Here is a 12,871-nt window from a genome sequence, read left to right on the forward strand (position 1 = left end):
CGTGTGAGTGTTTACAGAAAGTGCGGGAATTTCGGAGATCCTTGAGTAGAAGCAAGTAAAAATGGAAATCTTTAGAGAGAGAGAGAGAGACCCCCCCCCCATATGCACACACGCACACAGACATGGCAAATGTGTGCAAGGGAGAGAACTGTTTTAGGGCGCGGCAATGTTTGTTTGAAGTCAGGTGACTCTTATTTACATCCACCATGTTGGTTGGATGAGAGGGAAGACGATTGGAAGACGGTGTGTGTTTGTTTTGCTCTGGTCGTCGCCTTTCATCTGCTGTTTGCAAACGGAGCCGAAGTGACATCGCAGGTCACTTACGAAAGGGTTACATTAAAGAAATAATCTCCACGAAAAGCTGCAAAGAAAAGAGCTGACAGCTGTTGAAATCGCAATTAAAACTTATAAAAAAAAAAAAGAAAGAAAAGCCTAAGAAAATGGCTTCCCAACGTTTTGAGATATGACGTGTCATAAAAGAGATTTAGATAGAGATATATATAGGTAAATATATATATGTTGTAAGAGTGGGGCCAAACAGACAAGTGTTTTGTCGTCGATTAGATCTCCTGTCTATGACAAGTTGCCTTTGTGTCGTGTTTTTTAAACTGGTCATTTGTGATGCGATAATGTATGATTGCAATCGGCCTCGCTGAGAGCAACAACCTCCCCCAGAGCTTAACTTACGACCATAAACAAGGAGAATCAGAGAGAGAAACAGAGACAACCGATCAAAGATGTGGGTACGGATAGTGTTGCTCATAATTTACATTGCCGTTCTGTTCGTCATAGCTCGTCTTTTGGAGACGTTTGCTTGGTATGATGCCGGTCTGCTTGCTCACCGTTTGCTCGACCCAATGACACTGTCCGTGAAGAAGCTGAAAGCACTTCTGGAGCAAAGAGGTGTCGGATACGAAGGCATCGTGGAGAAGAAAGAACTCACAGGTTTGGTAGAAGCCACAGGTAGGTTCGCATTCCTGCTTTGTAAACTCTTCTCTTCTCCTTTCCAATATAAACGCATTAATACGTGTGTCTGTGTGTATATATATATATATATTATATACACACAAGCACGCATAGATGCCTATGTTTGGGTTTTAATTGCTAGACATATCAATTAAACTAGTAAACTAATTATGCTCTAGTGAACAAGAAACTTTAATCTATAGTTTTCACGTAGAGATTAATAACAGAGCTTTACTATGATTTTGTTTTTAGAGAAATATTTGTCACACATCGTAAATAACATGGTATTTGTAAAATTGAATTGTTTGTATTCGTTTGATGACAAGTTTTAGAATAAAACAAATATACCATGCCTTCCTATTTATGTATATGTGTGTACACCACATAAGTTAGTGATTGATATATATATATATATATATATATATATATATATATATATATATATATATATATATATACATATATACATATATATATATCACTAACTTATGTGGTGTACACAGATATATATATATATATATGTATGTATGTATTCAGTTTATTTACTGAAACAAAAGTTTACAAGAACAAGTTAAAACTTGTAATTTTTGCAGCAGTTAATTAGCTAATTAACTAATTAGAAGTGGTAACCATTGTGTATACAACTGTTTCTTGGTTTAATTTTGTGTTGTTTTGATGTAAATTCTTTTGATAAAATTTTAATTTCTAAAACGTATTTCGCAAAGTGATTGTATGAACGAGATATGAAATACTCTAAGAGTTAAAAAGGAGAAACAAAAGTAATTCTGGAAAACTTCTTTGCCGTCAGCTGAAAGAATTCCCAATGATCTGCCAGAAATAGCAACCAAATCTCTCTCAAACCACATCCTACAACATTGAAAAGTGGGAATATTTAAGCTAAAATAATCCTAGATACCCCTTAATAATGACGGGGTGCTCTAAAGATGAAATGATTACAGGTGCACTTGGCAGGGAAATCTTTGAAAAGAAACAACTTTTTACGTTCGAAAAAAGACTTTGTTGTAATTAATGGTATAAGTGTGATCCATTTCTCCCCCCCTCCTTGTTTTCTCACAACTCCTGGAAAAATAGATTTGTTCAAATGAATTTTTTTTTTACAAATATGCTTCAGATTGTGGTTATATCGGAATTTGTTGTGAAAATATTTTTCCGTGTGTGAGGAGGGGAATTTCTGAAAAATTCACAAATCTTGGTTTTGCTTCCTCAATAATTTTCAGCAAAATAGGTGATTTTTTTAAAATGAAATTTAATACAAATATCTTTGAGATAATGTTCGGGGGTCGCACATTTATGTAGCCATACCAATTAGCATGTCCCCTCGACTTTGTTTCCTCATAATTTCAGAAAAATGGATATTTTTTAAATAAAATTTTATACAAATACACTTCAGATGGTGCAAATTACAATTATTTCAGAATTTAATATGAAAAAACATTTCGTGGGTGGATTGGGGAGTTTAGAAAAATTCACACGGGACGGCTTTGTTTCCTCATAACTTTAAGAAAAATGAGTATTTGTTTATGCAATTTTCTACAAATACCTTACGATTATATCGGAATAAAGAAAAAAATTGATGGACTCGTACACATACATACTGACACATGACAATTTTCCTTCGAAATAAGTTTCATTTTGTAGATATGTGTCTACCTATGTGTGTGAGCTCACCTTTTTTTTCTGCTGTTTTTTGGGGGGGTTTTCCCCCTCCCCATCGTAAAATTTGAAATAATCGTAAAATTTGATATAATCGTAATCTACACATTCTGAAAGTATTTGAATAATACCCATTCTTCTGAAGTTATGAGGAAACAAAGCCAACTCATGTGAATTTTCCGAAACTCCTCGCCCTACCCTCGGAAAAAATTTTTTTACCACAGATTTCGATATAATCGAAATCTACGACATTTTAAGCGTACTTGTAGAAAATTTCATTAAAAAATATCCATTTTCCTGAAAATCATGAGGAAACAGAGTGGCGAGGGTAGAAGACTTGTGTGGGTATGCCACGTTTTGTTTGTTTTTCGCTGTCTTTTCTTTACAATGGTAAGGCATGAATATAAGAAGATTTACAGTAAATTTTTCAAGTAAAGGGACCACGTTGGCTCAGACCTTATTTGTAACCAAGGTGGCTGCATAATCAAGGTAGATTACTCTGCATTAGTCAGTCCTGCCATTCTTTGCTTAGGAATGGTTTTGGCAAAAGAGGCAGGGTCTAAGTTCCAATACTGTCGGAATCAACTTTGTTTTCATCCCTCAATGAAATAAAGTAACTGTCAAGCACTAGAACCCACTTCACCAAAGTTTAGGCCATCTGCCTCTTCAAAGCAGCTTTTACTAAAAGTCATTTTGTTATAAAAGAAATGGTGTCTAAAATTTATATGTAAAACTAGCAAACGCACCCGTCCTTTGGACAGAGAATAGTTAAAGTTGGAAAAAAAATGAAACAACTTTTTCTTTAAAATTGTAGGGTATATGATATGACACAGATTTAGCTACTGTTTTTAGCATGTAGAATAACTGCTTGTAGTTCTACTAGTTCTTATTGGATAGTAGAACATGCATAAATAATGAGGATCACCTCTTCTTTTAGTAACTTGACACTGTTAGCCTAGTTTGTGTCCAGTCAGTTTCTGTGTCAAGCGTCTACCAATATTTGTTTCTGGGTGATAGACTGTGGCAACAGGACTAATTTGATTTAGGCTTTTGTAGCAAGTCACAAAATGATTAGCCAACACCACCCTGCCACCCTTAGTAAAGAAAAAAACAAATAACACCTTATTAAAAGAGATTTATGTATTTGCTATCTCATTGTAATCATCACCATTTTTATGACTGCTTTCCATGCTGGCATGTGTTGGCCAGAACAAAAATAGCCAATCTCAGTCGGTCCTTATTCAAAGCTATTGTTCTCGTAGATGGTTCAGAGAGTCACATCTTGCTTGTATGTTCCATTTTGAACATGGTGTCAACTGTTGGATATTGTTCTTAACATCAACCAGTTTGCAGATGGTACTAGAAAGGTTGTTTACCTTATGTCATCATAGGTGCAAAACAAAATGGTAAAAATAGCATTCACCAAAAAGTAGAGCAAAATATTATTTTACTGAAACCAAAACAAAAAGTTGTGATAAAAAAAAGAATTGTTTTATCACAACTCTCTGATGAATGGTCACGTGAAACTGAGCAGCAGTTGGCAAAAGTTTTTTTAGTTTTAATCGAATAGTCTATCATCATCATCATCATCATCATCATTTAACATCCGTTGTCCATGCTGTCATGGGTTGGCATACTGGAAGGCTGCACCAGACTCCAGTCTGATTTGGCATGGTTTTCTACGGCTAGATGCCCTTCTTAACATGGCCAACCACTCTGAGAGTGTAATGGGTACTTTTACATTCCACTAGCACAGGTGCCATTTGTGTGACACCAGGGTGTGTTTACGTACCAGTTTGCATGACACTGGTATCTGCCACGACTGCGATTTTGCTCAGGTTGATGGGTCTTCTTCTCAAGCATGACATAATGCCAAAGGTCTTGGTCAATGCTTCCGTGAGGCCCAACACTTGAAAGGAACTCAGCCATTTTGCCTCTGTGAGGCTGAACGTTCAAAAGATGTTCTTTATGTGCCACAAGCATGGGTGCAAGGTTTTCTACCCAAGATGACATTTGTATTAACAACATCAATAATCACTTGGATAAAATTGTACATTCGAGCTTGATGGAATCCTCTAGGTTGTCAGATCCTGTCGAACCATTCAATCCAAACCAGCATGGAAGACAGGTGTTAAATGATGATTATGATGATGACGAGGAGGAGGAGGAGGATGGGTTGGCATTGAGAAATGTAAAAGGGTTTAAAACACAAGATGTAAATCTTAACCATGCTACACAGAGATTGAGTTTTTTTCTAGCCATTAATCTGCCTTCTTCATCAAAGAACATTTAATAGAAAAATGAGTATTTAGGATTATAGGCCTCACATTGGAGTTATGCTAATGTTGTCTAATTATACATGGTGGTGGGGTGGGGATTATGTTCTAGGGAATCGGGCGGACCAAAGAATTATCTCAGCAGGTTTTAAGGGAAGCAAAATAGAACAGACTGCATGTTACAGGATGATTTAGAAAGCCTATTTGGATGGCCAGTGCCACAGAAAGCTGAACGTTTAAAATGATAATATCTACTATTCATTTTGCATGTCAAGTTTTTTACCAATCTGGTATTATCTCTTATATTAATATGTCCAAGTCTTTGACAATCGGTCACTTTCTCAACTGAGCCCTTACCAAACATTTATTGCATACTGGTAAGTACCAGCACACATTGTCAGCTGCTGGCAGAGCAAAACCCCCAACAGTTTCGATCTTGAATTGAAGCCAGTTCACTTTAGAAAGTCACAAATGTCACACTTCCCATTTTCCCTTCCCTGTAAATATAGAGTCATTGTGCCCCAGCAAAACTCTGCTTAACATTTTCTTTTACTTTTCCTCTTCAGGTGTTGTCACAGATGATGAAGTCCTGGAGGTTGGTGAAATAGAGGATACGGCTGAAGTGACAAATTTCACATCTGGTTATGACTTCTATGAACAAGTTGAAGATACAAAAGACAGTGTTTGGCTCGTACAAGTAATTGCCAGTGGTCACAATAGCTCCTTTATCAACAATGCAAGTTGGAAAACTGTGCGGAAGAAAGTTGCCAAATTTGGGGTCAGAGCTGGTGTGATGGACTGTTCTCTTGACTGGAAGTAAGGGTCAGATTTATATAAAATTAATAATTCTATTACAATTGCATCAGAATAGAACCATAACCAGTTAGCAGTATTTCATTTCAAATAAGATGTCAAAAATGATGTAGGTCAAGCCTCTAAGTTAAAAATTAGTTAAAAATAAATGTAGAACACATTTTATACACATACAGATACATATATATGTGTATACACACACACACACACGTCTGTTCTATTTACACTGCTTATGCATGTCTTTGGATTCTTAAAATAAATTAATCTTTTGTTTTTGTTTTTTTCTCATTTCAGGTTATGCAGAAATAAGGGTTGGTATTCGTCCCAAGTCATCTTATCCCTCCCTGAGAACTTTAAAACTAAAGCCAATGTTGTTATGTATGTTTACAATGGACCTGCCAAACCTAGTTCCATGTTCAAATGGGTGAAGAATAAACTGAATCGAAAAGTGAAACAAATTGCCGACTACGATGAGTTGAAGCGAGAATGGTTGTCTTTCCAAAAAAAATATGAAATCCGAGTTGTCCTCTTCACGGAGTTGGCATCCATCCCGCTGATATTCTCGGCTCTCAGTGTTAAATTTCCAGGTCGTGTACGTTTTGGGACTATGAATTCTAAATCTGGATCAGGAAAAGAAACTCTAGCTCGTCTGAAACTAAAGCCTCCTGCTTGCTTTGTGATAGCCCCTGGCAAAACCCTTGTTTATGGCTCACGGCCAGGTGAATTGTTGACGTTTCGATCAATGGAAAATTTTCTCAAGTCCTTATATCCTGAAGTGAATGATTTCTTTATTTTAAGTTTGATTGTTACCAATTTAATGGGTTGGTTTGAATTGTTTCTCAGTCAAGGAAGTGCGTTTCGACGACTGCTCCGCCTTATCTGCTGTTGTATTAAATACAATATTGTCCTTATTATCTTGTGGCAGCCTTTGCTGGCATTCTTTCAGTTGTCTTATTTTGAAATACTTTTGGAATGGGGTTTGCTGGCCTTGCATTTCCTCAGCGGCTCGTCCATTGGAAGCATCATTCGGAAAGATCTCATTTTTTACAGTAACAGCCGATATCTACTTTTAGGGACATTTTTCTTGTATTCTTTACTGGTTGGATACATCCAGTACAAACGGAAAAATGGTATGATTGACGAAGATGAATTCGATTGGTTCAACTTTGCTCAGCTGTTAAACTTTAACCCCTTGTTAAATCCGTCTTTCCAAATAGTACATCCAGGGGGCTTGTACGCGATGTATCTGCTGGAAAGCAGTGACATGTTATTCGGACACTTTCCTGACTTAGTAGTCACTGAGATGCAATCTGTGGTCTCCAGTGACTACATTAAACACCTACCTCGATGGAAATATGGCAGAGTACTTAACCACAATGACAATTCAAAGCTAAAATGTTTTCATAAAGATGATGTTGAAAATTTAATTGCTACACCAAATCATGGATTTTGCTCAGGTTCACCAGATTTTGAATCCGGGGATGACCCTGCAATTCAAATGATGGACGGAAATTACTGCTGTGGTTGTATGCAAAGGAATGCAGCCTCCTCTGAATCTTTTGTTTCAACTTCACCTCCACCAGATCTGTCAGAAGAGCAGCAATCTCATAAATCGAACGATGATGGCTGCTGTCCCTTACACAAAAGAAAACATTCTTCTGCCTTGAGTGCAGAGGAATGCAAACACAATTCTCTCTGTTCTGCATTCTCAAAGGCCAACGCTAGAGAAGCAAACCATCTTGTCTGCTCTGAAAATTACAAGTTGGTGCCTGATGGTTTTCTACAGACAAGCCAATGTGTGATATGTTTGGAAGATTTTGTAATTGGTGCGGACATCTGTGGCCTTCCCTGTGCTCATTTCTTTCATGAATGCTGTATATTACGTTGGTTGTATAGAATGAGTTATGCATGCCCCATGTGTCGGTGGCTGTCTTATAATCCGAAACCGGGCTTGGACTTGTGTGAAATTTTCTCTGCAGTTCCTAACTAAATGTAACAACAAATGCAGTTACCATTTTTTTATTATTATTATTATTCTATTTGACTTTGGCGAAACAAAAGGACTTTGGTCGTATATTCTTATTTTCTGTTATTATAATAATAATAATAATAATAATAATTATTATCATCATCATTACTTTCAGGGTTTCTCCTTAGTCTTAGGAGTGGCTAAATAACAGCGGCTTTTGAATAACAACAACAACAACAACAACAATAATAATAGAATTCTTATCAAGTAAGAGTAAGAAAACAAAATTGTTCTCGTCTAAGTTTAGAGTTGGGATTTATCACCACTGCCTGTTTTCTCTTTCTTTCATACATCAAGAGTTAAGCTTCAATAGCATTCTTTCAGTAGGAACAGTCATTTTGATGGCACAGCCAACAGTTGTGTGCTTTCTCTGCATTTCGACAGTAAGGCCTTTGAAAGCTTCATTTCTTTAAAATAGCCATCAAACATGGAGACCAACTAGACATTACTGTCACTCTTCTTCTTCTCATAAATGATATTTGCTTTGCTACAATTTAAACATTTTGGTTTCCAATTGTAGAACATTCTGTTGTTCTTCAGCTTTATAACATTCCCAGTCATTAGGTATCTTTCCCCCCACACCCTCCCTGTCAGAATAAAAGAGGTTCTCTCTAACTTCTAACACAAAGAATTTAACAGTAAATATGTGGTTAAGAATATTAGAACCTTGTTTTAGTTTAGAAACAACATACAACAGTTTAAAGCTTATCTCAAAAATGTAATTTAGACATAACAAGATATTTGTTCTCCCCTTTTTTTGAAATGTTATTTTGTTAAATATTAGACTTTCTTTAGGTAAAAACTGAAATTATGTATAAAGAATATGAATGCATCTTTTTTTTTTTTTTTTTTTTTTTTTCTTATTTAAGATAGATTAGTTAATTAGCAACTGTTAAACTTTTACTTTTTTCAGATTTAAACCGTTTGCCATTTTGACCAAACCAGAATGCTATTGTGACCAGTCTTTAATTTTGATGTGATAAAGATGGATAATTTCTTTTAAAAATGGATTTTTAAAATTAATTTTGCAAATGTCAAAGGATGTTATTGTTACATTCCAAAGCTTAGTTACAGAAGGATCTTATCTCTTGCTTTCCCTCTTAAAATATCTCTTGTTGTGAAAGACAGTATTCTTATGAAGTGTCAGTGAAGCTGTATCAACAATTCAATTGGTTTTATTCTACTTCTCTGCCATCATCTTATAAAGAGCAAGGATAGCTCCACTTGATAGGACAGCAGCAAGCTAACTGGGAGTTTAAGTTTGTGTTGCCACAGCATTACATTCTGTCTATTGCAAAGACATTTCATTCACCCTGGCCACTGAACTCTGAGAAGTACTGCAGGATATAGACCACAGTTACATTATACTGTTGCTCCAATAAGGTACTGCATGATGGTATAACCAAACCACGCTCAAACCTCTACGCTATAAAATTGTTGATTTGCAGTACTGAATTCAATTCCTCCCATGAGAACAGTTATTTGCAAATAGACTGGAATTTTATCCAAGGAAAGATTATTTCTCTTTCATTCACTTCATGCCACATCATCTGGAGATAAAAAACATCAAACCCTGTAGATCATGTATGTCTGAGAAAGGATAGCAGTTACACTTAATTAAGCAAACAAAAATGTTTTAAAGAGTTGCGGCTATCAAGGTGATAGTTTATTGACCTACCGTCCAAAAGTGTTGATGTTTTATATCTTGTCACCAATATTCTATTCTGTTCCTGGGAGGAAAAATAAAAAAGTACTTGTCTATCACTGGCTGAGTTTGTGAGTATGTAATTCACCAGTGTTAGCATAGTATAATTCATGAGTGTTTGGTTACCTTGCAGTGCTGAGGTCGACAAAACATCTGAGAGTAATGAAGTTAGTGTTCCAATGTCCTCTTTCTTAAATTGTGATTCTGATGAAGATTAAGTTTACAATAGTGCCCTCATCACCCAACTGTTTTATGTGATATTCCTGAAAAACGTCTGTGACTATTAAATAAATAGTGGATACAATTAAGACTTGAGAAGATAATTTTTGATGTCTCTTTATGAGACTTTCTCACAAATGCTATACACCATAATAACTAGGGCCAATTTTATGGCCCCCTATTACAGGGCAATGAATTATTTAATATTGTATCATGTAACATACCCTACCATGGCTGCACTCCCTTTTCCAGTGGATCAGGAATTCTCAGTATTGCAAACTCTGTAAATAACAATTCTATCTTCTGGGCAGAGACAAGACAGATATTGACAGTTTCTTCTATTTCATAGCATGGCTAGTGGTATCACTACTATTGCAAATAAAATAGTTTCTTATGAAAGCAAGTTTCTACTTTGAAATATTTCTTTTTTAAATCAGATTTGTATTACAGGGTGTAACAAGACAGTTCCGAGACCACCCATCGATCACTCATTTTGATTGTTCTTAGGAACTGAATTGACTCCTGATTTTATTTAAACTAAACTGGTTTGGTTAATCATAGAAAAGAAAAAATACTTTTATAGAAGTTTAAGGAAGATAATGTTATTAATATTAAGGTTAACAAATAAGCAGTGAGCTTGTGTAATTGTTAGCACATCAGACAAAATGCTTTTCTTTTTTATTTTATTTTGCAGCTCCTTATGTCCCACCAAGCCAAACTTTGCCTTTCATTCTTCTAGAGTTATAAAATAAATACCAGTTGAGCACTGGGGTCGATGTAGTCAACCAGTCCCTCCCCACAGGGTGGATAAAAGCAATGGGTTTGATGCAATTGGCTAGCCCACCCTCCAAAACTTCCAGCCTTATACCTACAGTAGAAAGAATATGATGGTTAGCAAGTACTGTTGTGTTGCCGATTTCATTGGGCACGGGGTTGGCTCAATCATGCATTATTTACCAAGGGGTTTACTGTAATTAACAATTATAGCTGAGTTAACAAAATTTTGCTCCACTGAAAAATTAATAACTACATTGTGTTCATGGAGAAGGCTCTTTATTTTTACTGACCCAGTTGAACAAATAAATCAGATGGTGTGACACAGTTTGGGAGATGGATTCTGAATGTCTGTTTGTTCCCCACCACCACTTGGTAACTGGTGTTGGTTTGCTTACATCCCTGTAATTTAGCAGTTCAGCAAAAGGGGCTGATAAAATAAGTACCAAGCTTAAAAAGAAAACAAGTCCTGTGGTTGATTTGTTTGATTAAAATTCCTTAAGGTGGTGCTCCAGCATAGCCACAGCAGAAATAAGATAAAAAGATATACAGAAAGGTAATAGAAAGGGAACTAATGCCAATAATTCACAGCTAAACTGAAAACTTTGAAACTAGAAATTTCTGTTTGAGGTGAGTTGTGACATTTGTCTTCCCAAAGTAACACAAGTGGAGTGAAATGATCAAAGTGGGAATTTTTATCATCACTTAACTGAAATGTCTGTTTTCCATACTGGAATGGGTTGACCAGAGTTGTACCAGGTTCCAGTCTGATATGGCATGATTTCTCCTTCTGACCTAATGCCAACCACTTTACAGTGTGGGATGTAAGTGCTTTAAACATGATACTGGCACACGGTTCTTGCAGGACAATCCTCTTTATCGAGGGATGTGGGTGGCATTAGACAAAATTAGTTGGCTTTCTGCTTCCTAAAAGTTTCTAACGTAAAGTACAGATACATGGGGATAGAGAGAAGTTTCAACAATGTTTGACCCAAATATTTTATGTCCTCAGGTCTGGTGATGTAAGACTTAGCAACAATTTGTCAAGGCTGAACAACATTCCTTTTCAGTATATACAACTTTATTTATAGAAATACTTAAATGATTTTTCCAAAGTTTCAAATTCCCCAACCCCAGCATCAAAAAAAAAAAAAAACTTATTAGATACAGAACTGAGATAAGATTGCGTATATGAATTTTATTATGTATATATATATAATTTTATATGTAATGTAGGAACAAGACATAACAGTTTAATCAGTTCTTTTATTACTAGGCCACAGATTACGTACTGAGATTGGGATTGAACCTACAAAGAGGAAAATTCAAATGTAGGAGCAGAAAAAAATTGAAGGAAATTAAATGGCTGATGGGAAACTTGAGGCAGAACAAGATACAGAGATTGGTTTTGAAATGTTACTTTTTCCCATCTTTTTTCTCTTCTTTCTTCTTATCCTCTTCGGGTTTGGTTAAAGAAGTCATAGCATTCCTAATGGCTTCACTCTCTGGGTCAACACCCGGTAAATTTTCCAATACACTTTGAACAAAAGCTGGGTCATTCATAACTTCTGAATAGTCATCTTCCTCTGCCTGCATAAGTAAGCAGAAACATAAGAGGTTTGTTAAGATTAAAAAGAAAATAATAAACTCTCTTTCTCTCTGTGGAAACATTATTTCCATACGCATCTAGAACACTTCCTCAGCATCAGTAGAAGTCTGGCAATGTCCTTGGGTTCTAAAGAGTGCTAATGGAGCACACTGTCAATACTGTAGACTGAGCAGAGTGGCAGCAAAAGAATGGTACAGTTCTGAATTAAATGTCTTAGGATACTTAGATTTATGAATTAACATTGTGAGTGGTCATCTGTTGGGATTGATTGATTAGACTGATGCAATCTATAAATAGATTGGGACAGCTTTTCTACCCAGAATTCTTTGTTATAGAATTTGTGTAGAGCAACAGAAGGAGAAGAGGCATGAGAGATTTAATCGAAGAGTGCGGGGAACAGTGGTGGACTGTCGAGTATTACCACCTGGCACTGGGGGCTAGAGGATTCATTGAAAGGAAAATGGCAACGTTATTTAAAAGAAGGTTTGCATTTTTGAGCTCAGAGCTGAGAAAAGTAATAAGGATACAGGAGGAAGTTGACAAAGCCAGCTTCTATAACTGAAACGAGAAGACCCGAAATGGCTCATAAGCCATAACATGCTGGCTGAGAAAAAGCATTGCTAGATGAAGCTGGCTGGCCCTTAAGCAGCGTTGCTGTTTGACAGTTGTGCCAAGGGATCAACCTCATTCATTGCACGCCCTACTCCTTAATGGTTTGAAGGATTGTACCATCAGACAGCTAGTTGGCCCTGGCTGCTGGAATTGAAACTAACACGATGCTGTTGGAAAGTAGGTTTAGAGAGGGC

General features: G+C 36.3%; 2 protein-coding genes across 2 annotated transcripts in view; one reads left to right on the top strand and one right to left on the bottom strand.

The window, feature by feature from the left end:
* The first annotated feature begins 181 nt into the window (after nucleotides 1–181).
* LOC106877125 (E3 ubiquitin-protein ligase RNF103) lies at nucleotides 182–10,085 on the top strand. The gene is made up of 3 exons (XM_014925922.2): nucleotides 182–963; nucleotides 5,483–5,732; nucleotides 6,024–10,085. The coding sequence occupies exons 1-3, from the start codon at nucleotides 738–740 to the stop codon at nucleotides 7,717–7,719; spliced, it is 2,172 nt and encodes a 723-aa protein (XP_014781408.1). The 5' UTR covers nucleotides 182–737; the 3' UTR covers nucleotides 7,720–10,085.
* A 1,549-nt stretch (nucleotides 10,086–11,634) lies between these two features.
* The window catches only part of LOC106877121 (26S proteasome non-ATPase regulatory subunit 4), a 12,999-nt gene continuing 11,762 nt past the window's right edge, over nucleotides 11,635–12,871 (bottom strand). The window contains exon 11 of the mRNA XM_014925917.2: nucleotides 11,635–12,046. Coding sequence (XP_014781403.1) covers nucleotides 11,873–12,046 — 174 coding nt within the window. The 3' untranslated portion in view covers nucleotides 11,635–11,872. The remainder of the gene's footprint in view (nucleotides 12,047–12,871) is intronic.

This window comes from Octopus bimaculoides, chromosome 22, assembly GCF_001194135.2.
Source record: "Octopus bimaculoides isolate UCB-OBI-ISO-001 chromosome 22, ASM119413v2, whole genome shotgun sequence".
Lineage (NCBI taxonomy): Eukaryota > Metazoa > Mollusca > Cephalopoda > Octopoda > Octopodidae > Octopus > Octopus bimaculoides.